The sequence below is a fragment of the Stigmatopora argus genome, chromosome 9, assembly GCF_051989625.1.
Source record: "Stigmatopora argus isolate UIUO_Sarg chromosome 9, RoL_Sarg_1.0, whole genome shotgun sequence".
Lineage (NCBI taxonomy): Eukaryota > Metazoa > Chordata > Actinopteri > Syngnathiformes > Syngnathidae > Stigmatopora > Stigmatopora argus.
In genome coordinates this window covers 4,496,307-4,522,472 of record NC_135395.1, presented here as the reverse complement: position 1 = coordinate 4,522,472, position 26,166 = coordinate 4,496,307, and the positions used below count along the sequence as shown (strand labels likewise).

General features: G+C 38.1%; 2 protein-coding genes and 1 long non-coding RNA gene across 5 annotated transcripts in view; 1 reads left to right on the top strand and 2 right to left on the bottom strand.

Annotated features, from left to right (window-relative positions):
- Positions 1-2,957, bottom strand: part of efemp2a (EGF containing fibulin extracellular matrix protein 2a) — a 30,916-nt gene extending 27,959 nt beyond the window's left edge. The window contains exon 1 of the mRNA XM_077610513.1: positions 2,752-2,957. The gene's annotated coding sequence lies outside the window, so the exon portion shown is untranslated. The remainder of the gene's footprint in view (positions 1-2,751) is intronic.
- Positions 1-26,166, top strand: part of LOC144082995 (uncharacterized) — an 84,086-nt gene that overhangs the window by 41,848 nt on the left and 16,072 nt on the right. The gene's annotated exons all lie outside the window — the stretch shown is intronic.
- On the bottom strand, positions 9,291-23,804 carry fibpa (fibroblast growth factor (acidic) intracellular binding protein a). 3 transcript variants are annotated; one of them, XM_077609797.1, is made up of 11 exons: positions 23,524-23,804; positions 22,380-22,512; positions 22,108-22,306; positions 21,770-21,896; positions 18,324-18,424; positions 17,324-17,457; positions 15,517-15,625; positions 15,378-15,441; positions 13,527-13,613; positions 13,358-13,455; positions 9,291-10,460 (listed from the first exon to the last, which is right to left on the bottom strand). In XM_077609797.1, exons 2-11 carry the CDS (start codon positions 22,462-22,464, stop codon positions 10,391-10,393), a joined length of 1,074 nt encoding a protein of 357 aa, XP_077465923.1. In that variant the 5' UTR covers positions 22,465-22,512; positions 23,524-23,804; the 3' UTR covers positions 9,291-10,390. The 3 variants fall into 3 exon arrangements, with proteins under 3 accessions (XP_077465923.1, XP_077465924.1, XP_077465925.1); XM_077609798.1 differs by having other exon boundaries at positions 22,380-22,464; XM_077609799.1 differs by lacking the exon at positions 23,524-23,804 and adding an exon at positions 22,949-23,102 and having other exon boundaries at positions 22,380-22,464.

The window sequence follows — 26,166 nt, the reverse complement described above, 5'->3', positions numbered from 1 at the left end:
GCAAAAAATCCCATTCAGATTGTCAATTGAGTCTTGACAAATTCAAAGAGAGGGGGGGAAAAGCATTGAAGATGCCTTACAAAAATGGAGACAACTGATAAGAAGGAAAAAAATGGATGACAGACGCAAAAGTTGCACGACCTCTGTTGATAATAGCTAATTTGTTGTAACAGGGAACAGTTAAAAGGAAACTGTACAGGAAATACCGCAACAGCTGTTTTGCACTTTGCCGGCTGACGACAAGCCCATTAATTACCCATAATGCAATGCGGCGTGGTAGTAAATTGTGATGTCTCGAAGCGATCATGACTCGGCGCCCGAAAGTTATTTCGCAAGTACTGAATTTGATTACATGGTCATTGATTTGCTTTTGGCTCATTTATGGGTAAATTCCTTTATATTTTGGTCACCTCCTATATATTTTGGGGTACTTCCATGAGAAATAATCTCTTAATGTTGCCTCTTAACAATGCTCCAAAGTTGATTTTTTGAAAGTAATAGAATTTTAATTGAATATTGTAATGTCATGATGTGATACTACTTTCAGGATTTAGTAACAATTTCAGCTCTAATCTAGTAGTCACCTCTGTTTCAGTACAATCCTGTTTTTATGCTGCTTTTAAATCAAACCACTAGGATTTGTCATCTACTTGTTACATCATATTTTTTGTTGCATTACTTTTATTTGTCTAAAAATATGGTCATCGGATCGGTATCGGGCATAAGATATCTTGGAGAAAAAAACGGATGGTAAGTAAAAAAAACATCTGCATTGGGACAGTCCTAGTAAAAAATCACAAATCACATTTACTAAAAAAGATTGTTTAGGATAATTTGTCATACATCATGAAAAAAAAGTCACGGGGAAGAGGCCAATGAAAATTTGTCATACATAAAAAAAAAAGGCATGGGGGAAGAGGCCGATGACGTTGCGGGTGTTCCAAACAGAGGATTTTGGCACCGTAGGGTATTTCCTGAGCAGAGAACCGTGGTGTCGTTTTGCTGTAGATCGGAATGCAGCCATGGCCTTTATTTGTTTGACCCCGATGACCCTGCGCTGCGCAAGGATGACGACGGCCGGGCATGTTCTACCCGTCTATTACGACCGACGACGGTGATTATAGGGCCGCGTGACTGGACCGCGCTCCAAAAGTAGAGCGCAGTCACGTGACATGTTCACAGAGAGAAAGAGCTTCCTGTCACCTTCGCCCACTCGCACCAAGGTTAAATACATTTTCATTGGAAGTCCCTGTTTAAATGTATTGGACAGCTGTGACTGTCAACGGCAGAGAAGTTAAGGGATTTAGGGTGGTGAATTAAAAATATGTTCGATGTCAAAATGAACTCATTTCACTTGCATTGACAATCAAGGACAATCAAGTTTTTAATTTTGTCATTTTATATATATTTTTTATTTTATTTCATTTTCATGACTCATATTTTTGATATTTGTGTATATTATTTTCTGTTTTCTTTTTCATTTTTGATTTTTTGGGTATATTCTTTACTGTTTTTTCCAATATTTATGTTTGTATACAAGTCTTTTTTTCAATGTTTATATTAATTTTAGATGTTTGTAATCTTTCCTCTATTTCCAAGTAATTCTTTTTCAGTTGTCCCCCAGGAAATTCCCAATTTTGAGCTTACCGTTTACTTAACTTTTATAAAAATAAGTCCAAAAACCTAAAAAAAATCAGAAAAACAGAAGAAAATAAATGTAAAATCTATGTATGTATTTTTTTTCAATGTTTATATTAATTTTAGATGTTTATAGTCTTTCCTTTATTCTTAAGTAATTATTTTTCAGTTGTCCCCCAGGAAATTCCCAATTTTTAGCATACTGTTTCCTTAACTTATATAAAAGTCCAAAAACCTAAAAAAAATTAAAAATCTAAAAAAGAGAAGAAAATAAATATAAAATGTAAAAATATCAAAAATATAATTATTTACATAGTCAATTTAACTGACTCAGTGTTAGTGCTGCCAGTCACTCTTAATTCGGGGATTCTTTTACGTACCACAAGAGGGCATTAGACTTTGAGAACTTTGGTTTGATACAAATGCCAGGAATTGGTTTGATTTAAAATTGAGGAGTCGACTAATGGATTGAATTAATCAACAACTGCTTTGATTCATTCGCCAACGAGAAGCATTGTCGATGTGACCCTCTTAGTAAATATTTAAGTACATTATTGAAGTAGATATTATTATCACCTTCTTGCTACTGCCACAATGAAATTTCCCGAATATGGGATGAATAAAGTTATCCAATCCAATCCAAATGTATTCTTTCACATCTTTTACATTTATAAAACAAAGTTTTTTTGTTTATTATTTTTTTCATTTATTTAAATATTATTTTACCAGTATTTCTCCTTTTTAATTAATTCCAAATGATTTAATTCATTAAAAACTATTTGATGAAAAAATATACATATTAAATTTGATGTGATACTTATATGGTTTAATCATTTTTCTATTTAAAAAAACAAGAAAGGACAACATTCTGATTTGTGTAGTAAGCCTTTTTTCACAGCTAAAATGAAAAGACCAGACTGAAGAGTTTTTCACACGAGTCTACTACTCGCCAAAATAATCGGTGACTAATCCACTATCGACAATTTGTGACAACCCACACCTAAACTTCGTAGATTTGAATCGTGAGTTTGAAAGAAACAACAGAATTGAAAACTAAGGATAGCGTCTAAAGCACCTAGAAATGGAACAACAGTCCGTTTGGTAGCAACTCACCAGCAGTCGTGTTGGTCGTCGGCTTGACCCCGGTGAGTCCGACTGCGGTTCTGAGCGGCGCGCCCCGAGAGACTGAGCGCAAGACAGCCTGAGCAGCTGAACACATGCGGAAGAAAGAAAGGAAGAAAAAGGGAGGGAGAGAAGGAGAGTCGGCCAGCAAGCCAGCCAGCGACCGCCCACTCGGTCGTCTTCCCCCCCAGCAAAGCCCCCCTGCCGGCCCCTGGCCTAGAGATGCGAATTCCTGGTCCACGGCCCAAAAACTCCGTCCAAATGGCGAGCGAACAGCAACTTCACAGATTCACACGCGACCCCCCCCACCGAAAGCGTCGCGCTTCAACAACACACCTGGTTTCATTTAAACTAAAACCCCCGCAAAAGCCCCTTGCTCCCGCCCCCCTCCCCATACACCTATATTTACCTCCCCTGTCCCTCATTTTCCACGAACCCGCAAAAAAAAAAAGAAACCAAGGATATTTATAGCGGAGGGAGAGAGAAATAAATGTAGTGTTGACAAAAATGAGAGAGCGTAGCAAGAGAAAGTGGAAAAAGTGTCCACTTAGCGTCTTTCGGACCTGACGCGACTAACAGTTGACGCCGTTCAGAATCATTTCCGGACGCAGCATGAATTTGTTCTGAGTGTTGCAAAATCGAGAGTTACGTGAGAGCAATCGAAGCATGACTCAAGATGGACGTGACCCGAGGCTTTGTTCCAGAGCATTATGAAATACTTTCACGCATATGGTTGACTCACATTTTGAACCCCGGGTTTTGTCACCTTCAGTAACTTTGGTAACTTGCAGTCTATATTTTACCCAATTCAATTCTTCATAGTATTCATGTGGAAGTTGCACAATAACCTCAGGAAGTACTTTACTGAATTGGATAGATTGGACTGCGCTAAACCACAACCTGTAGTCTTCATCTCATCTCATTTTCTGAACCGCTGTATCCTCACTAGGGTCGCTGGGGGTGCTGGAGCCTATCCCAGCTGACTTTGGGCTAGAGGAGTGGGACACCCTGAATTGGTGGTCAGCCAATCACAGGGCACAAGGAGACAAACAACCATTCACGCTCACACGCATACCTAGAGGCAATTTACAGTGTCCAATCAGCATACCATACATGTCTTTGGAATGTGGGAGGAAACTAGAGTACCCGGAGAAAACCCACACAGGCCCGGGAACAACGTGCAAACTCTACACAGGTGGCCTGAACTGGATTTGAACCCAGGTCCCCCACTGTGAGGCCGACGTGCAAACCACTCAGCCGCCGGTCCGCCTACCCATAGTCTTTCTCTTTGTAAAACAGACACCAAAAATATAGCGGAAAAACTGTTTTAATCTTATTTCACCATTGACCAGAAAGCTAGAGTCAGTATTGAAAGTGATGTAACGGAAGGTCGGCTTCTTTGCACACTTTCCCTCTTTTTTTTAGTTTCATTTAGCATTCATTCATTTTATCGGAACATGGTTAATGTGTGCAATGTAGGAATTTCATGCAACACCAACAATGCAAATCTAAGCCTCTATTGAGCCAAGCAAATAGAAGTAGCCTACTCAGTTGTTTTGATCAAAACATTTGATTGAGTACTGCTTTGACCAAATAATATACAGTTGTGCTCAAACGTTTACATACACTTGTGAAGAACATAATGTCATGGCTCTCTTGAGTTTCCAGTTATTTCTACAACTCAGATTTTTCTCTGATAGAGTGATTGGAAAAGATACTTCCTTGTCACAAAAAACAAAAATCGAGCTGTTTGGCCACAATGCCCAGCAATATATTTGGAGAAGAAAAGGTGAGGCCTTTAACCCCAAGTACACCATGCCTACGGTCAAGAACGGTGGTGGTAGTGTTATGCTGTGGGGCTGTTTCGCTGCCAATAGAACTGGTGCTTTACAGAGAGTAAATGGGATAATGAAGGAGGAGGATTACTTTTAAATTCTTCAAGATAACCTAAAGTCATCAGCCCAAAGATTGGGTCTTGATCGCAGTTGGGTGTTCCAACAGGACAATGACCCCAAACACACATCAAAAGTGGTAATGGAATGGCTAAGTCAGGCTAGAATTAAGGTTTTCGAATGGCCTTCCCAAAGTCCTGACTTAAACCCCATTGAGAACTTGTGGACAATGCTGAAGAAACAAGTCCATGTCAGAAAGACATCAAATTTAACTGAACTGCACCAATTCTGTCAAGAGGAGTGGTCAAAGATTCAACCGGAAGCTTGCCAGAAGCTTGTGGATGGCTATCAAAAGCGCAAGTGAAAATGGCCAAGGGACATGTTACCAAATATTAGCGCTGCTGTATGTATATTTTTGACCCAGCAGATTCGATCACTTTTTTCTGTTCACCCACAACTGTATGACGTGGGATCAATGAATTTGATTGAATTTTGGGCTAAACTGCAGTTAAATATTCCAGTATTAGATGATTAGCATCAGTAGTTAACAATAACTTGGAAACCAAAGCAACAAGGCTTTCTTTACCCGGCATCATTGACCCTCCCAGGCAAAATTGGATGTCTAGCACTGTCACTGTCAACTGAAAGATGAGCATTCAGTCAGTTCTCTTAGTTTAAAAGAATTGGATGTCTACAATTGTAAATGATAGGCAATTTGTTGATTAGATTCACTTGCTTAGACTAAGGTCCACAACCTATAATAGAAAACTTTTCCCACAATCTGGTATTTTAAAAGTTGTGTTTCAGCACTACACTCATTGGTTAAATTGTCTGTGTTGGATCGGTTGGAACAAAAACTTGCACACACAGTGGCCCACGAGGACCATTTGCCCACTCCTGTACTAGACACACAGACACACAGACACACACACAAGTAGCAGTTTTAGACAGTGTTGTGATCGCAATTCTGTTCGTCTAACAGCCAGCCTTTAAGATGATTGGCAAAGAGGTTCAGAGACGGGAGTTTGCCTATGTTAATTGGTATTGAGTTCCAGGTATGTGCGGCACGGACAGAGACGGTGCTTTGGCTGAATGCACTCTTTTTGAAGGGAACTACATAGTCACCTCTAGAGCCAGCCCTTGTTGATGTGTTGGGAATTTTTATGTACAAAATCTTGCAGTGGAGGAGGAACTTTGTGTTGGAAGATTTTGGAGACTAAGGTGCCATCGGTTAATAATTTAAGGGTACTGACAGGACATATATTTAGGAACATTTTCCGGTGACATTCTAGTATTTGGGGGTCTCTTCCTGTACATTTTGGATCATTTCCTGTCAATTTTAGGGCACTGCATAGTCACTTTGATTTTGGATTACTATGTAATGATATAGGGGCATTCCCGGGTCACTTCCTGTAAATTTTAGGGAAATTTAAGAAAATATTTTCATAAAACAATGACCATCAATGGAGAAACAAAAAAGCAACAATATACAGTGGGGCAAATAAGTATTTCGTCAACCACCAATTGTGCAAGTTATCCTACTTGAAAAGATTAGCGAGGCCTGTAATTGTCAACATGGGTAAACCTCAACCATGAGAGACAGAATGTGGGGAAAAACTCAGAAAATCACATTGTTTGATTTTTAAAGAATTTATTTGCAAATCATGGTGGAAAATAAGTATTTGGTCAATACCAAAAGTTCATATCAATACTTTATTATGTACCTTTTGTTGGCAATTACGGAGGCCAAATGTTTTCTGTAACTTCACAAGCTTTTCACACACTGTTGCTGGTATTTTGGCCCATTCCTCCATGCAGATCTCTAGAGCAGTGATGTTTTGGGGCTGTCGTTGGGCAACACGGACTTTCAACTCCCTCCAAAGATGTTCTATGGGGTTGAGATCTGGAGACTGGCTAGGCCACTCCAGGACCTTGAAATGCTTCTTACGAAGCCACTCCTTTGTTGCCCTGGCTGTGTTTGGGCTCATTGTCATGCTGAAAGACTCAGCCATGTGTCATGCTGAAAGACTCAGCCATGTCTCATCTTCAATGACCTTGCTGATGGAAGATTTTCACTCAAAATCTCTCGATACATGGCCCCATTCAATCTTTCCTTTACACAGATCAGTCGTCCTCGTCCCTTTGCAGAAAAACAGCCCCAAAGCATGATGTTTCCACCCCCATGCTTCCCAGTGGGTATGGTGTTCTTCGGCTGCAATTCAGTATTCTTTCTCCTCCAAACACGAGAACCTGTTTCTACCCAAAAATTATATTTTGGTATCATCTGACCATAACACATTCTCCCAGTCCTCTTCTGGATCATTCAAATGCTTTCTAGCGAACTGCAGATGGGCCTGGATGTGTACTGGCTTCAGCAGGGGGACATGCCTGACAGTGCAGGATTTGAGTCCCTGCCGGCGCATTGTGTTAGTGATAGTAGCCTTTGTTACTGTGGTCCCAGCTCTCTGTAGGTCATTCACGAGCTCCCTCCGCATGGTTCTGGGATTTTTGCTCACCGTTCTTGTTATCATTATGACGCCACGGGGTGAGATCTTGCATGGAGCCCCAGATCGAGGGAGATTATCAGTGGGCTTGTATGTCTTCCATTTTCTAATAATTGCTCCCACAGTTGATTTCTTTACACCAAGCGTTTCACCTATTGCAGATTCAGTCTTCCCAGCCTGGTGCAGGTCTACAATTTTGTCTCTGGTGTCCTTCGACAGCTCTTTGGTCTTGGCCGTAGTGGAGTTTGGAGTGTGAGAGACTGAGGTTGGGTTTATACCGATAATGAGTTAAAACAGATGCTATTAATACAGGTAACGAGTGGAGACCTTGTTAGACCTCGTTAGAAGTTAGACCTGACAGACAGAAATCTTGCTTGTTTGTAGGTGACCAAATACTTATTTTCCACTCTAATTTGGAAATAAATTCTTTAAAAATCAAACAATGTGATTTTCTGTTTTTTTCCCTCTACATTCTGTCTCTCATGGTTGAGGTTTACCCATGTTGACAATTACAGGCCTCTCTAATCTTTTCAAGTAGGAGAACTTGCACAATTGGTGGTTGACTAAATACTTATTTGCCCCACTGTAATCAACATTAATAAAAATGATATTTATTGCATGATGTATAGTTGAACATTTTTTTGACGTGCCAATATCAGCATGGTCTTGGAGATTGTAATATTAATATTACTTGTTATTTCTGACGCGTTTTGAGATTCCCACTTTGGTTGGTGATCAAAAAGAAAGTCATTTTCGTCGATGAGCAATCTAGACGTACAACGAGGCCAATCCCTCCATTTGGTGCCTCTGCATCTTTACGACGCGTGTTTGCGGGTGGCGGCAGCTGTGATTCCAGGAGGATCTTGTCGAAAATCACGCTGCCAACCCCCCTCCGCTCGCGGACCAACTGCTTGAACCCCCGCACACTCCCCGTTTTCCCTGACCACACACAAACGTACGGCAAATTCTCAGAATTGAAGTCAAATCTAGTAGAAAGCCTTAATTTGCTGTCACTTTTTATTTTTCCAGCGCGCTTTCTGGCTTCCATCCCCAGCCAGGACAATCGATATTTTTTTCTGACCTGGACCGAATAATAAAGATCTTTTTTTACGAGGCCGCTGAGAGAGCAACAATTTAAAACACAATGACATCTTGGCATAAATACTTTCTTTTGTTTATAAAGACGTCAGTTTGCAGGCTAGGAGAGCTGATAGTTAAGTAGTACTGTGAGATATGGGGCGGGGAATCTATAACAAAATGGTACAATTCATATTGTGATAATGTGCCCCAAGATATAGAAATTTTAAATATTTTGTGCAAAATAATCTGCGATTGGATGGCAACAAGTTCACTGTGTATTCCAGGGGTTTGCCAACTCCGGTCCTCAGAGCCACTATCCGGTCCGTTTTCCATATCTCCCTCCACCAACACACCTGAATCAAATAATCGGGATCAGTATGAAGCTTCTCGAGAGCTTGCTGATGAGTTGATTATTTGATTCTGGTGTGCTAGAGGAGGGAGATATGGAAAACAGACTGGATAGCTGCTCTCGAGGACCGGATTTGGCCACCCCTGATGTATTCCATAGTTGGTTGGGATCAGCTCCCCCTGCTAAGATTGTGAGAATTAACCGAAACAGATGATGAATGAAAGGGGAAAAACAATACAATTTTGAGTTTCCCCCCACACTCAATTTGTTGTTTGATTTGACATTTAACTGACTTGCCACAAAAGAAAAAGCATCAAGTAGTGTTGCAACTTAAAACTATGCAGTGTAACCCAATATACGCATGTTTTTGTCTCAAACATAAAGATCTTTAATTACGCTGTTCTACAAACGCTACAAAAAGGTTCTTAGTAACTTTCAGCAACCCCGGTTGATAAAAGCAGTAGTGTTTTGTGGAACACGGCATCGGGGCACCTTACAAAGGTCCCAGCCTCCCCATTTAAACTAGCACGCTGCAGTCTAAACCTAGTTAAACGTGCTCTGACTGGCTAGACGCGAGTAGCCTTGATTTTGAAATAAAACAAAATTCCACTGATTTTTTTTCATTTTATTTTTTGTTAGAAAGTGACAACTATTGGAGTAATATGGACCATCGAAAGAATAGAGATATTTTGACATTAGAAGCAATATGGCTGCCACAACATATTTTTTTTTTTTTTTTTTTTTTTTTTATTCATACAGTATCTCAGAAATACCACTTGTGATGATTTTTCTTAAGATTTTCCCATCAAAGTAACACATTTATACCCCCTATTAAAACCATGAATATGGAGGTAAAAATTGGGAATCAGGGGGCGGCTTGTACGCGAGAAATTGTAAAATTCAACAATTTTAAGGCAATTTTAAGGGTGAGGCTCATACACGCAGGTGGCTTATATGCGAGTAAATACGGTAATCAATTCAATTCTGGTTAAACAATATCATAAAAGGGGGAGGTGACATATGTCGTAAAGCAGGTAGTAGATTTGTAGTTGTTTGTGCAAAACTATAACTAATTTATAATAATTAATTTGAATAATTTTACGAAGCAGCACTTAAATCTTTTAGTTTCCCATCCATGTCACCACAGCAAGTACATTTTGGCCATTTTTAATCTCTCAAGCAGATATTTTCCTACATTTTATAGACCAGTGCTATTTTGCCATGAGTATAAACAACATAAAAAGGACTGGATGTCAATAGCAGCTAATGAGCATTCATTTTGAAAATCTCTAACTCATTGACACGTATAGAGGTGCAATCTATCATCCTTCTGCTGTTACCTTCATGAGTTCTAACCCTCCCATTTCAAATCTATTCCCGTGGAATGCAGCTAATGAGAATTACATTTGAAAAAAATGTCATCTAGTCAAATACTGTAACTTCATTGGCGCTGATAGACGTCCAATCATTCTTCTGCTCTGAAATTCAATGAGATTATCTCTTATCAACATGAGATCCATTACAAATGGGAAGGTTGATGTCTATTTCCATCCATGGCAGGCAGTAAATTAACTACAAATGTTATAAGTTATTTCTTGAAAACCTACATTTTGGGTCCATCCACTTTTAAATTAACCCAGGTTTTATGAACATTGGAATAGAATATTTTTCACTTACGTGGATGTTAACGCTGAATATCAAGCATATGGAATACAACTTTCCATACAAGGGGAGTTAAAATAACAACTCAGTGGGGAAGAGCAAAAAAAGAACAACAACAAAAAGCAGTTGGGAGCAAATTCGGCTCAGTCGTGATACATTTTGAAGATGCAGCTTTTGATAACGCCCATGTATCTGTCCCACACCACTTGATGTCTACGGTCCAAAAAAGACAGAGAAAGAAAAACAAGAATCAAGCTGAGTTAAAAAAAATAGTCACCTTCTCGTTAGTCCAGCGACTCTGTGTTTATGCCGCACGCTCTTTCTCTTTATGAATATGTCTTTGTTGAGCGGGCAGGAGTTGGTCCAGCGCGGAATGTTGACGTGAAAAATAAGTACAGTGGAGACTCCAAAGTTGAATGAGATCATACAATTTGGAATTCAACCAAACTGCAGAGGTCAACATTTGAATCCAGTCCAATGTTAATAGGACTGCCTCGAAGGATTACTTTTATAATCGCCGAATAACCGTTGATTTTGCGATGCCTCGACTATTACTTTGGACTTTTGAGCAGTAAAAATAAGCTTGAAAAGGGAGTTGAGGACAGTTGGATTATGGATATAATAGGGACGTCCTTAATCAAATCAGAAAGCGAGCTCAACAAAATGAGAAAAACAAAATCAGTATGCAAAATGTATGCACCTGTCTACTTTTCTTTAAGCAATTATTGCACACTTTCTGTAAAACAGACTTCTCAAATATCACTGAGTTTGTCTGCTATATGCTATATTTTACTGAAAATACTGATCCGCTGATCATTTATTTATAAAGGAAAATCTTAAAAAGGATCAGGCGTGCCCAAACATTTTCATATAACTAACTTTACAGTACATATATTAACACGTTTTTTGTGAGTAGTAAAATATTTTCAATTGTTTTGACAGTAAATATTAATATAGATAATTATTATTCATTCAATTTTTTAAGCAAAATATTCAAAAATAGAAAAGTGATATAGAGATAAAAATAAATGAATTGCTGTTTTAAATCTTTGTATTAAAAAATTTAAATGAAAAGCATTTTAAAAATGTAAATCAGAATTTTAACAGTTTTCCCCTCTTTTAATTTGGAATAAAAATGTAAAAAATAAAACAAACAGATGAGTAAATTGACAATAATAATCAGGTGTCTCACAAAAGAAAATTTGGACATTTTCACATCCCACAACGTCTCAAAATGATGAATGAATGAATCCTTTTTCTCTAATTGTAGGCAACGCATAAGTGGGCCGGCGTTCCTGAACGGACCCCCTCGGAGCGTCCGGCGTTACTAGCGCGAGGAATGAGGGATGAGACAGGATGACGCACAACTTGATGAGTGAGAGCCAAATGGCCAGTGTTTATCTAACTTTGTTTAGTTTACAAAAGACGTCTGTTTTAGCGGTGACTAGCCTGGGAGGAGATAAAGACCAGCCTGGTGGGCCACATTCGGGAATTGAACCCCTGCTGTTACGTGGGTCGTCTTTCGCAGACCTATTTGCGTGTACTTTTTTTGGCGTGGTGTGGGAATTTATCACACCATTGATCTGGGAGGGTGGTCCCAAATTGTAATAGTTAACCAGATTTTTTTTCTTTTTTTTCCAAAATTAACATTCTGTTGTTCATTCTAATGTTCATTGTCATCTAATGAACATTTGTTTATTCGCTGGTAACATCATATGGATTGGACGTACGTCTACTAGTGATAAACAGGATTGGCTGTCAATTCTAGTCAATAGTAGCTAATATGTACAGGTGGTACCTCGTTATACGACCGCTCGTCATACAAAATTCTCGTCTTGCGGCGGAAATTTCGATCGAATAATTCGCCCGTCATGCGATCAAAATTTCGTGATGCGACCAAGCCAGGTCTTTTTTGCATATCTTTCGTGTATAACAATATTTACGAGCACGGAAGGATTAATTCAGATGAGTTTCTCGTACGACCAGGAAACGCACATGCGCGGGCAAAAAGAGGGCTTTCTGGGTAATGAAGTATACTCGTGCACACAACACCCATAGGCAATGGCAACCTTTCTCAGAATAAAACTTCATTACCCACAATCAATACGTGGGTAAGCTCAACTATTGTATTTCCTGTTATTCTTTCTAAGGAAAGAAGCTCCCGCGATCGTTCTTTAAAGACTATTTCTCGTTGGCAAGTGGTCGTGCGTTATCCTATTGTGAGGACATTTGTGTGCATCATTTTGGGAATATTTTGAAGGCAATACAACAGCAAACAGTCCATCGATAGCGAACGTGAGGGTGGAGGTAACAAAAGATTACAACAAAATTAGAATTCAGTTTTGTGTAAAGTTACATTAAACGGATGTTTGAGTGTCTGTATATATTAATCCAAGTTAATTTAAATTTGTTTGTTCCGTTTACGAGTGCGTTGTCGTGGAAAAAAAACGAACGTATCTCGAGGTACTATGACAACTTCCGACCCATTGACGCTGAAAAATATCTTTCTACTGCAAACTTCAATGAGTATATTACTAATAGCCGGCCAGTTTCATTTGGACTGGGAGTGTAGCAGTGAATGAATATTCATTTATTCGCAGCCACACATCCCTCGTCAAAAGGAATGGACGTCAATAACCATCAATTTCAGCTAATGACTATTCTTTGTGAAAAATATAATTTAGTCAACTATTACAATCCATCTGATTGATGTTGAATCATGTGGTGTCAAATTTTGAGTTAATTTATCGCAAGTAGACCTCCAATCCATTTGAAATGGAAGGGTGGCAGGGTCAAAAACTATTATTGGCAGCTAATGAGTTTTTAAAAAAATGTAATCTTTTCAACAATTCAGCTTCCGACTACTGACGCTAGATATAGACATACAGTTATATAGTGTCCAATCATCCTTAAACTGTGAATTGTAATCAGTTTATCGCAAGTAGACGTGCAATGCATTAAAGCAGCTAATGAATTGTGTATTTATTTATTTTATATTTTTAAAAATGTCAACTATGACAATATCCGACTCAATGATCCTATGGCACGGTCACAAATAGTGTTTCTAAATGCAGTTGTTCAATTATTGCATGGGTCAGAAGAATACTCACTTGAAGGTGTCCAGTATGTGTGCGGAGTTGGCGTAATGCGTCAAATAGAGCCTGGTGTCGGCTGCCGTCCATCGGTCCGACCGACATGGTTCAATGAACTACAAAGGGGAGGGGGAAGCGGGGAATCACATCTGGCCCTCTTTTGTCTGCCCTTCGGAAAAAAACACACCTTCTCCACGAGATCGATGAAGAAATCACGGACATCTTTGGTGTTGGTTAACTTGGCCGCGATGTTCACCAACCCTCTGGAAAGATTCTATTGTGTAGAAGAAAAAATGCATTCATTGGAGGTGCGGCAAGTCAAGAGTTGTACCATGTTGCAAATTAGTTTGAACTGGAAGGGCTGATCGTCAAAGTTGACTTTCAAATGCCACAAAATCAAAAGAAAATGGTTTTGTGAACTGAATGCCCCAAATCCAACAGGAAGTGACACAAAAGGATCAGGAAATGGCCTGGAAGTGCTTCATAACACTCAGGAAGTAGTAGTAACCCAAATCAACAGGAATTGACCTGTAAATCCCACAAAATCAGCCCAGTGGTGAGTGATAAGCACGACGGCCTAGCATTTCTGGGTTCGAATCCAAGTCGGTCCTCCAATGTGGAGTTTGCATATTCTTCCTGGGCCTGCATGTGTTTTCTCCAGGTACTTCGGTTTCCTCCCAGATTCCAAAAACATGCATGTTAGGCAGGTTGGACACTCTAAATTTCCCGTCATTATGAGTGAGAGTGTGAATGGTTATCAATCTCCTCGTGACCTGCGATCGGCCACCGATTCAGGGTGTCCCCCGCGAACCTTGTGAGGATAAGCGGTTCAGAAAATGAATGACACAAAATCAACAGGGAGTGACCTAAATGTCCCAAACTCAACAGGTCGCAACTGAAATTCAACAGGAAGCGACACAAATTCAACAGAAATTGACAGGATTTCACCTGGATATTCCCTAAAATAAACAGGTGGCATGCTGAGAATCAGAAAAAGGTGGCCTGAAACATCCCACTCCCTCCAAAAAATCAACAGGAAGTGAGCCCACATCAACAGAAAATGCTTTTTGACAGCCTACTGAATCATGAAATTGATATGCCTTTTGATGAGCTTGTTACATGGCAATAGACATCCAATCAAATCCAAACCAATGAGCTAAAGCGTAACTCATTGTCAACAATAGACAACCAATTCATTTGAATGAACGTTCATTCGCTGCCAGTCAAAAAGGATTGGACGTGCAGCAACGTCAATGGCAGCCAATGAGTAAAAACGGCTGACTCACTACAACCACTATCTACGTTTCAAGATTCTCTCTTACACACCTGTCCACCTCGGCTAAATGCTCCCTTTATTAATGATTGCAATTCCCGTAATTAAGCAATTAAAAAACGTACAAATGCAACGCGGCACATATTTTCACACACACACACACACACAGGGCATACGTAAACGTAAAATGTACTACAAAGTGGACAGCTTCCGGCCCTGGTAGAACAGGCTCATCTGGTGGACAAACGCGGGTATTACGTCTCCCATTATATCGGCCGCAGAAAACTATTTCAGCGTCGAAGGGCATATTTTCATATGCTTTATTTATTTTAAGACATTAATAAATCATTTCCTTACAATATTCTCTCAGTTTTGCGTGTTTCCTCAATTCTTTCATACAAAATTGGGACACTGAATTTCGTAAGTAGAGGTACGACTGTGCACGTATTTTGCTCCAAGAGCATTATTTTTTTGTTTTTGATTTGTGACTTCAGGTAGCATAAATCTTTGGTTGTCATTGACTTGAATAGACGTGCAATACATTTGAAATCCCGGTCAAAAAGGATTGGACGTATAGCACCTGCAATGGTGACCATTGAGTTAAAAGCTACATCTACTTCTGAAAAACTATTTTAATGATACTCCCTCACTTTTAAATTGGCCTACCTCTCAGAAAAAAGAATTGGACATCCAATGTCATCAATGGCAGTCAATGAGTTAAAAGCTACTTCTACTGATGAATTGTTTTCAATGTTAATACTTGACCTTGAAATTGGCCTCCATCTCAGGAAAAGCTTTGGTTTTTCCACGGAGGGCTGTGCACACAAGACTGGTGACAAAAGAGACAATGTGAGGCCTGTGCTAGTTACAGCAAAATTGCGTGAAAATGTGCAACGTGTCTGACCTTTTGTGTTGATCCAGCAGATCCTTGTCAGAAATTAGAATCTTCAGTTCTTTCAGTTCTTGGAGAAATTCTTTGTCCAGATCTACGTCCATGTCTTCCACCATGTTATCTGAAATGCAAGTAAGACAGGGTCAATTCCATGTAGAACGGGCACTACAATTGACTGTGATGATGTCCAATACAGTTTTTGAATTGACATTTTTTAGACAAATTTAAAGTCATAGGGCGGCCCCAGTGGTGCGAGTGGTTAGCGCATCACAGCTCTGGGGTCCTGGGTTCCAATCCAGGTCAGTCCACCTGTGTGGAGTTTGCATGTTCTCCCCGGGCCTGCGTGAGTTTCCTCCAGGCACTCAGGTTTCCTCCCACATTCCAAAAACATGAATGGTAGGCTATTGGACACTCTAAATTGCCTAAGGGTGTGGGTGTGCATGGTTGTCCGTCTCCTTGTGCCCTGCGATCGGCTGGCCACTGATTCAGGGTGTACCCTGCCTCTGGCCCGGAGTCAGCTGGGATAGGCTCCAGCACCCCCCACGACCCTAATGAGGATAAAACGGTTCAGAAAATGAGAGATGTTTAAAGTCCTATTATCACTGATTTTTTTTCGCAAAAATTAAAGAATCTTGTTAAAGAGTATTCAAGTATAAACTATCAAGACTCATACAGATCCATGACTATCGAAATTGTAGGAAAGAAATACCACTGTGGATCAGCATTATTAAAAGCTGATGAGATAACGGGTGAATGGATGGAAAAACAGTATTAGGACGAGTACTCATTGTGTTTATCATGGGATGTGTTGGAATACGAAATTAAAGCTGGTCAGAAAAGGGAGTATAAGTCGGGAAGAATGAGATTTTACCGTACAAGTTCACCAGAGGTTGAAGCACCATAACACTCTTGTGACTGAGAAAATTATCAGTCTAAAATATGTTTTCTTAAAGTTACTTTTATTTTATTTGGAATAATTTATATTTGTTCGGCGCCCCAGCAGTTGAGCAATTAGCGCGTCGGCCTCACAGTTCAGGGGTCCTAGGTTCAAATCCAGGTCATTCCACCTGTGTGGTGTTTGCTGTTCTCCCCGGGCCTGCGTAGGTTTTCACCAGGTACTCCAGTTTCCTCCCACATTCAAAAATCATGCATGGTAGGCTGATTGGACACTCTAAATTCCCCCTAGGTATGAGTGTGTGAATGGTTGTCTGTCTCCTTGCGCCCTGCGATCGGCTGGCCACGGATTTAGGGTGTCCCTCGCCTCCAGCCCAAAGTCAGCTGGGATAGGCTCCAGCACCCCCACAACGCTAGAGAAGATAAAGCGGTTCAGAAAATGAATGAATATATATTTGTATTACTCTTGTATTTTAAAATTTGATTTTGTTAGAAATTATTTTCTATTTAATACAATTGATTTGGTTTTTTTCCATAAATAATTGATCATTCAACTAATTGATGAATGAAATCCATGTTTCTTTTCAAATCACAGCTGGGCATCCAATCTTTTTCATTCATTCATTTTCCCTGAGGCCAAACAGATTCCATGTCTAATGGCATCAATAGTGCCATAAGGTAAACATTCAGTCTTCCTAGAGCCTAAGACCTAGAATCTCGAGTCTTCTGGGGTATCCGATGCCTTCTCGTGGTCGGCTAGACGTACTTCTCTGAACCCCCAAAGTGTTTTGACGTCAACAGAGACTGCCGTTTGTTTATTTGTGAGCAGAATGACGTAAAAACCCTCTCCAGTTCAAACATGAGCGCAAACCATTTGCCAAAGATGAAGTCCGGAATTTAGCCTTTGAATGTAAGAAACTCTAACCGACTGCACCAACGGTCCAGTTGCTGATAAGTTGCCCGGCGCAGAAAGCAAAGTCCTGGAACGTGAGATATTGCAGCTTTCTCTTCCCCGTCTCAAAGCGATTGTTGGCAAAGAACACAATGGCTGCGTAATCCCTGTAAACGAGCCAAGAAAGCGGTTAGCGCTCCGCTCTTTTCCAAGATGCAAAGACATTATGTTGCTACGAGGGCGTCCCACAAATCATTAGGAATGTCTCGAGGAGAGGCCTCACCTCAGCCTGTTGCAATAACAAATTTTGTTGGGCGATATGCAATTTGAGTGTCACAAAATTGAAGAATGAGCCAATTTAGTCACTAAAGTAGTGAGAATAAAGCCTCACAAAACACCCATTCAAATGCAAATTATTCAAACTATTTTTTCTTGATTAAAGCACAGATAGTATTAAAAATACTTTTAAAAATGAATCACAATGCATAGCATGTCATTTGAAAGCTAGCTTAATGTAGAATGTGAAATAGGTGAGGAACCCAAAGGCATTTTTGTTTTATGCCAATAAGAGCCGACAAAAGGAAAATCTTTAATTTAATCCAAAACATTTTCGGCAAAGTGTGCATGCTGTTTTGCTAACCAGATTATTCCTAAAGGACGTCATTTCAAAGCTATATATAGAATATGAGATATGTGAAAGTCACTTTCCATTTACATACTAAACATGGCTTGCTTTTATTTTGAAATATTCACCAGGTGTGCACACGCTAAGCAGCTAACCGTAAGCTTTACTCTTTAACAAAAAGTGTACTGATATTATTTTTCACACGTGAGTTGAAGAATTATTATTTTTTCGCATCTTTTGCAAATACAGTCAATTTCTCCATGTTTTCATATTTGAAGTGTCACCTTTTCACCATCAAGATTACAATTTGGAGACGACAGCTATTTGTTCATCGTAGGCTGAAGTCAGTAGTACTATTAAACTTTCTTTTATCATTAGCCTACTGCTGTACAATTACCATTACCTTACCTTGCAAGCTTGTCCGACAGAAGGAAATGCTGACGTATATTCTCCACTAGAGGGCCCTTCAGCTCTTCCACCATTTTGAAAACACGCTTGAAGTTGTCAAACTGAAATCAAGACACAATAGGTAAGGATTAGAAGTGATAATGTTATATATATATATATATATATATATATATATATATATATATATATATATATATATGATATTGTATGATACAACCAGCGGTAAAAGTAAGCCAGTCACGATATGCAAGTAGTCTATTAATTGCACAGTAAATGAAAATGAGGGCGGTCATTTTCCTGCCTGTGATTTATTGATATTTGCATGTGCTGCGTGCCCTCGGCACACGTGCATGTTAAAGAATCGCCTACTGATTGCAAATGAGAGTCCAGAAGTTTATTCACAGATGTTCATTGGTCATCAACACATAGCAGAACTAAAGTTCAGACATAAAAAATAAGAAAACATGTATATTAAACATTGTACAGTGTTAACAATGAAGGTAATTGCAAAACACAACATATAGTTGCACTCAACACTTTAGCCTGCTGCGGCCCAGGCGGCTGAGTGGTTAGCACGTCATCTTCACAGTGGGGGACCTGGGTTAAAATCCAGGTCGGTCCACATGTGTGGAGTTTGCATGTTCTCTCTGGGCCTGTTTGGGTTTTCTCTGGGTACTCCAGTTTTCTCCCACATTCCAAAGACATGCATGGTAGGCTGATTGGACACTTTAAATTGCCCCTAGGTATGAGTGTGTACGTGAATGGTTGTTTGTCTCCTTGTGCTCTGCGATTGAGGTCAGCTGGGACAGGCTCCAGCACGCCCCCACAACCCAAGTGAGGATAAAGCGGTTCAGAAAATGAGATGAGACTTTAGCCTGCTATTAAACAATTGATGTCTTCTCCAAATTGCAAGCCTAATGGTGAAAAGGTGACACCTCAAATATGAAAACTAGCTAACTTACAGCATTTGCAAACAATGTCAAAATTGTAAAAATGAACAACTGACATTACATGCATGCAGAAAAGTGCAATTTCTGCACTGAGTAAAAAGTTTGTGGTTAGCGGCTTACCCCAAAATTACACCAGGGACAGCTGTTATGCCTCTGCGTCCCGGCTACAAAAATGTCTCAGGTCATTCTCTACTGGTTGGAAATGTTTGCGCCAATCAGAGACAGAAAATCAAGGCGGCTCTTACGAGAACACGCGAAAACATCCGGGACCTCCACAGAAAAACGCAACTGAAATGTAACGAGGGTTCGCACTGTGACCACTTAGTCAGCCATTTGTGAATAAACAATGTTAAGGGGGTTCTTTGTTTTTTATTGTTTTATGACAAAAAAATATAATCCAATTTAATATATCGTATGAGCTTGTCTTTTTTCTGCATGAGAACATAAGCTTATGGAAAAAGTAAGTATCTGTTCATGAAAATAGAAAATATGGACAAACTTGGCTATCCTCATTGATAATGGTGCTTTATTTTGAGGAAACGGAAAGTTTTATTTTGTATCAGTGCTAAACTTCATTCCCAGCATAGGGAAATTGTGTGAAATTCATCAAGTCAGGCCGCACCGCCCATAAAAAATAAACCTCTGCATCAAGCATAGGATTACATCCGCCATGTCATAGAAATTTATGCAAGCGGTGAGATTTGTCAGACTGATTAGTGTACTTGAGAATACCTATGAGGCCATGAACCCACCTAGTCTTGTCAAACTGCAACCGGTATAAAATTGTCAAAATGCAACCGGTATTTTAAAGAAGCCTTCAGTGAGTACATTTACAGTGAAAATTTCAAAATAAAAGAACATCACGTTCAACATGATTGCAAATGTCCGAAGTTACTCTCAGTTGTTTCAGATTCAACACGAAGAAAAATTTGACTTCAAATTTGCTAACATGCGCACACTCCAGGACAAGTTGAGAAAAGTCTTTTTGTATTAAATCAACGCATTTGATGGGCTCTAACAGGAAGAGATTAGATTTCTCACCTATTTCATATTCTATATAAGGCAAGCTTTCAAATTACATGTTCTGCATTTTGTTATTATTAAAAAAATAAATGGTGTTTATTTAAGTAACATTTGGTGGGTTGTTCATTAGAAGATATTGTCACTACATTAGTGGTTGAATTGTTTTTTTTTTTTTTTTTACAATAACATTGTATTTTGGCAATAATTTATCAAACAATATTTTGCCCACTAAAACCTTTTATCGCCATACATAGGCTTAGGCGAACATAGGGCGGAATGAGATTCAGGATCGGAAGTCCTGTACGATTAGGTAGGGTGCTTTAACCCCGAAACTTTGACGCAATTGTAAACACCCTGTGTTAAACACCTTCCAGGCTGCCACAGACGGATCTCCAAGAAGAAAAAACAATATACTAATATCAGATGTATTTAAAATATGAATTTCAATTTATATTTATTTTTTTTAAACTTGATTCAATTACATCACATTTTGATCTTTTTCTTTTTCAATATACAGGGTGTTCCAAAATGTTTGACCCCATTTCGTAGGCCAATAATTTTGACAATTTTCGTTGGAAGGACCTCAAATTTTCACAGCTTGTGTAGAAATGTTTCAACGTTTTGTGTGTAAGGTTTGACATTTCCATCTTTTCAGGTTAAGAAATGCTATTTACTTCAAAAGAAACAGCATTTTGCTTGTTAGAGAATGCTCGGACACAGTCACCGAAGACGGTGCAGCGTGCCTTCTTCACAAATTTTGCAAAGAAGGCACCAACTACAAAACAAATTAGGACTTGGCACCAAAAATTTCAAGAAAAGGGCTCCTTATGCATGCCTAAATCCCCAGGACAGCCATCAACATCAGCAAAGACAGTGGAGCAAGTTCGTGAAGCCTTCCTGCATAGTCCTCGGAAGAGTGTTAGAAGAGCAAGTGTGGAAACCCACTTTCCAGCCCTTTTCTTGAAATTTCTGGTGCCAAGTCCTAATTTGTTTTGTAGTTGGTGCCTTCTTTGCAAAATTTGTGAAGAAGGCACGCTGCACTGTCTTCAGTGAATGAATCCAAGCATACTCTAACAGGCAAAGTGCTGTTTTTTTAAGTGAACGGCATTTCTTAACCTGAAAAGAGAGAAATGCCAAACGTTACACACAAAAACTTGAAACATTTCTAGACAAGCTGTGAAAATTTGAGGTCATTCCAACTAAAATTGTCAAAATTATTGGCCTACGAAATGGGGTCAAACATTTTGGAACACCCTGTATATTTATTATCGAGTTTTTATTCCTATCACATTTGTTTTAACATGTATATCTTTGTTTCATTTTGAATTTATGCAGTTGATTTTTTTTTATTCCAATATTTATTTAAACATTTAGTAACTTTTTATCATCTCATTTTAGTGCTCTTTTTTCTGTATTTTGATCATAAAAGTTTTTTTCTCAATTTGCACTCTGGAAATATTCTTGTATTTTTACCTGCCGTCTGCAGCTTTTGAGACTTACGCCCGATTTGGCGCTGATGTCATCCAAGTCTTTCTTGGTCCCCTTGGAGAGTTTCTTGCCCAGGACTTCACGCACAAATGCATCATCGAAGTCATAGTACCTAAAATTTGGAAACGGAAATTAAACCGGACGAAGTGTCAGTGGCAGTTTCCAAATGCTTTGTAAAAAGAAAAAAAAGCACAAACGCAAATTGCCACAACATGAACGCCAATTCTAAACGTTTTCCAAAACAAAGCTTCACCTGACATTTCTAGGCCACCGTGCAAACCACATGAAGGACCCATGGGGCGATGGAAGCCCTAACCATTTACCTCTCGATGAGTACGGCTTGTCGATGAGGCGGGATCTGAAAGAGCAGCTGATTGGCCAGTTTGGAGGGGCTGTGCAGAAGACGCTCGCACATCTGGAAGGTTCTGTACTGGTCCATGGTGTCACTCATCAGCACGTCCGTGCTGGCCTCACACTCTTCCAGTGCTCCACCCTCCATTCGGAATTTCACCGCATCATTTACTGCTCAGGTCAAAATTTTTGTTCAGGAAAATTCACTTTAGAATGTTGTGTGTGTGTACTCTAAATGGATTACCTGTATATCCATCCAACCAGAGCTGATAAACCTCCTCATCCATGATGGTGGTGTTACCCACAAACACATCAAGTTCGAACGCCATCTGAAGATTGGTTGAGATTTGATGGATGGATATCAAATGAGACCAGGGCTGCCAAAAACCATCATTTTGATAGTGATTTAACCACCTACTTTTTTAAAATGAGTCAACTGATTGGCATATTAATAAATCACATGTAATTTGCTCTTATTTGAGCTGCAACTAACAACAACTTACGCTATCGACTTATCAAACAATTAATCAGTTAACTGCCCGATTTGTCCAAACAATAAATAATTAACTTTTTAAAAGTTATTTCTAACCAAACATTAAGCATATTAAACTAAAAATCATTGTGGCCCCCCAAATTAAATTTTCTTTGCCAAAAATGAACCGTTTTGGTCATTTTGGACTAAGTTTTCATCATCCTGGAACAAAAATTAACCCTTTTTCTTAACCAATCATTCAGCAATTTTAGCAACAACAAAAAACATTTAGTTTTGAATGAGTTAAAAAGTGCATTGTATATCAACTTGGGTTACCTTACTTTTGTTAGTTTGACATCTCTCAATGATACTGACAGCCCAGAAGTTAAAATACATCAATTATTAAAGGTTTTTTTTAATCATTATGATTGCCTTGTTTTTGGGTTCTATCCAGTCTATTTTCCATGTCTCCCTTCACTAACACACCTGAATCAAATAATCAGGATCATTATCAAGCTGCTGAGTTGATCATTTGATTCAGGTGTCGTAGAGTAAAACAGACTGGATACAGTTAGGCAGCCATTGTAACCTTTCGTTTCTTTTTGTCAAATCAGACATTTTAGATAGATGCTTCATAAAAACTACTATTTAATTTGCCACCCTGTTAGGAAATCCAACATTATGTTGTTTTAATACAAGCATGACAAGTAGCAAAATACAATAAATCCTGCCAGACAGAATACCAGGATGCTATATATATTAGCGGGGTAATGAAGCCATGATTTCCGACTGGCCCTGAAGGATATAATCGAAGACGAAATGAACGCTAACTCAAAATGAAAAACTCTCGCGAAACAAATATAAACCAAGATATTTAAGTGTATGGTGTTAAATATTTGGCACCAATAACTCCTACCTCGTTAAGCCACCTCAGCACATTCAGGCAACAAAATCCAGTAACATGGCTGTTATTAGCTTCACTCGGCCAGCTACGTGCTAACCTGGCGTGCTAACTACCTACGTCTAGAGAGAAAAACGCAAAACACACCCACTCAAAAGTGACTAAATAAAAATAAATTGCAAGTTGAGAGGGAGACGATTAGAGTCGTTCTTAAAGTTTGACATGGCATGGATAAAAATAAAGCTGCGTTCTCGACTGAGCACTTGAACTGTTTATTTCCGGATTTGTGACATCACCACATCGTGGACAGGCGATTTCTGATGACGTAGTTGTATTGGATTGGATAACTTTATTCATCCCGTATTCGGGAAATTTCATTGTAATACGACTTCTGCACTAAAGACACTGCCCAGTCAGACATTTTCAAGATACATATATAGTCTGCTTAATATTGGAAAATAAGACAGGAAAACAATGATGTTTACTCCTGATCTTTTTAATCATAATGCATCTGTGCTATGTACTTTTCACATAACTTGTCAGAGGTCTCTTTGATGTTAATCACATGATTTTTTTAGGAAAGCCAAGCACAAAACAGGTTTAATCCTTTTTTGTTTTGTTATTGTCAAAAAAAAAAATGTCCAAAGACAAAAAGAGGTAATGTGGAATAAGAAAATATCTACTGTTTAATCATTTTATGGCTTGAGTTTTTTCTAAAACATTTTTTAGAAAAATAAATAAATACATTAGGAATATTTTTGTTTTTGTTTTTGCTTTTTATTTTTTATTTAAAATATAAATTTCAATGACATTTAAGTAAAATAAAAATACTTTTAATGACAACTGAAAAGTTACTGTTTATTTATTCTATTTTATTCAAAATACACATTCAGAAAAAATAAATAACAACATATCTTTCAAATAAATAATGAAAAATGAAAATGAATAAGTATCTTAAAAAATAATTAACATTCATTTAAGGAAAAGGCAAGCACAAAAGAGTATTTACGGTTTAATTTTTGTTTTTGTTTTGTTTTTGTCTAAAAAGTTTTAAAATGTCCACAAATAAAAAGAGGAAATGAGGAATAAGAAAATGTTTAATATTTAGTCGTTTTTTCTAATAAAAATGTTGAAAAGAAATAATAAATCATTAGGAATAATTACGTATTTTTGTTTTTCCTTTTTATTTATTTTTTATTTAAAATAAACATTTAATTTACATTTAAGTAAAATAAAAAGATTTTTAATGAAAACTGAAAAGTTACTGTTTATTCATTTTATTTTATTCAAAATAACGATTCAGAAGAAAAAATAATTACCATTCATTATAAAAAGCAACTTGCAAATACAAAATAAGACAATATTTCCAGTCTAATCTTTTTTGTTTATTTTTTTGTGTAAAACGTTCCATAGAACAAATGAAATAAATGATAATCAATAATCATTGTTTTTTTCTTTTAAAAATATATATTTGAGGTAAGATTTATAAAACATTTAAAAAAAGAAATAACTAGACAGAAAAGATGTAATGTTTTCTAAAAATTGTAGTTTGTTTATTTTTGAATAAATAGAAAGAGGTCTTTGATTAATTTTTAGCTTTTTCTTCTTAAAATATTTAATAAAAATAATCAAATAAAAATACATTAGTAAACGTTTTGTCCTTTTTTTAATTTGTTTTAGTCTGAGAGAATAAATAGAAAAAAAGTAAAAATGGAAAAATAGGATAATTGTTTCTCGGGCTAAAAAAAAAGAGAATTCGGTGTCGAAACAATTTGAATCTCCAAATTGTAGGTTATCGATTAATTGTCGATTCATGTTGACAGCAATTTCTGATATATTCTCCTTAATCTTGACTAATTTTCCAAAGAAAACCATCCAAATCGTCCCTTAAGGTTGAGTGACAGTGTCGGATTTGCTTATTATTATTATTATTATTATTATTATTATTATTATTATTATTATTATTATTATTATTATTATTATTATTATTATCATCATTATTATTATCATCATTATTATCATCATCATCATCATCATTATTATTATTATTATTATTATTATTATTATTATTATTATTATTATTATTATTATTATTATTATTATTTGCTATCCGTTCTTAAAATAACCCAGACCGTGCACATCTGCTTTAACTTGAGTTTCCTGCATGAAATATACAATCTGTTCCCTGCTGGCGATTAATCTCAATAATCCCACTAAATCCCTGGTCTCACCCTCCCTTTTTCTGTGCTTCTGCATGTCTTTGGGAGTGACTACACGGGGATGTCAAATCCCTCGCTGCACATTTCTTTTTCGGGGTTTAGTTGTAAACTCACATGACGCTCGGATCGGGTTAACACCCCGCATTGTCCTGCTCACAGCACAACAATGGAGGGCGGAAGGATGTGTGTGAATGCCTCAGCACTAAAGAATTGAAAGGGAGAAGGGATGAAGCGTGTTAACTCATTGTCCGCCATTGACGGAGATAGACGTCCCTTTCATTTGGACTGGGAGAGCTTTGGAGCATCGCTGTCAATGGGAGCCCATGAGTTAGTAGTAGTTTTATTCTTATTTGGGGGGAAAAGATACGCGAATATGATGAAATTTGTTTTGAGCTATTCAAATGGATTAGCCAATACATTCTATTCAAAATAAGAAATC

What these genes read in the sequence shown, in the direction of transcription:
- fibpa (XM_077609797.1), bottom strand. Translation starts at nt 22,464, where the DNA reads ATGGCGTTCGAACTTGATGTGTTTGTGGGTAACACCACCATCATGGAT. An exon ending in CTGGTTGGATGGATATACAG is followed by an intron (nt 22,307 to 22,379) that starts GTAATCCATTTA and finishes TGACCTGAGCAG; the next exon opens with TAAATGATGCGGTGAAATTC. An exon ending in CAAGCCGTACTCATCGAGAG is followed by an intron (nt 21,897 to 22,107) that starts GTAAATGGTTAG and finishes TCCAAATTTTAG; the next exon opens with GTACTATGACTTCGATGATG.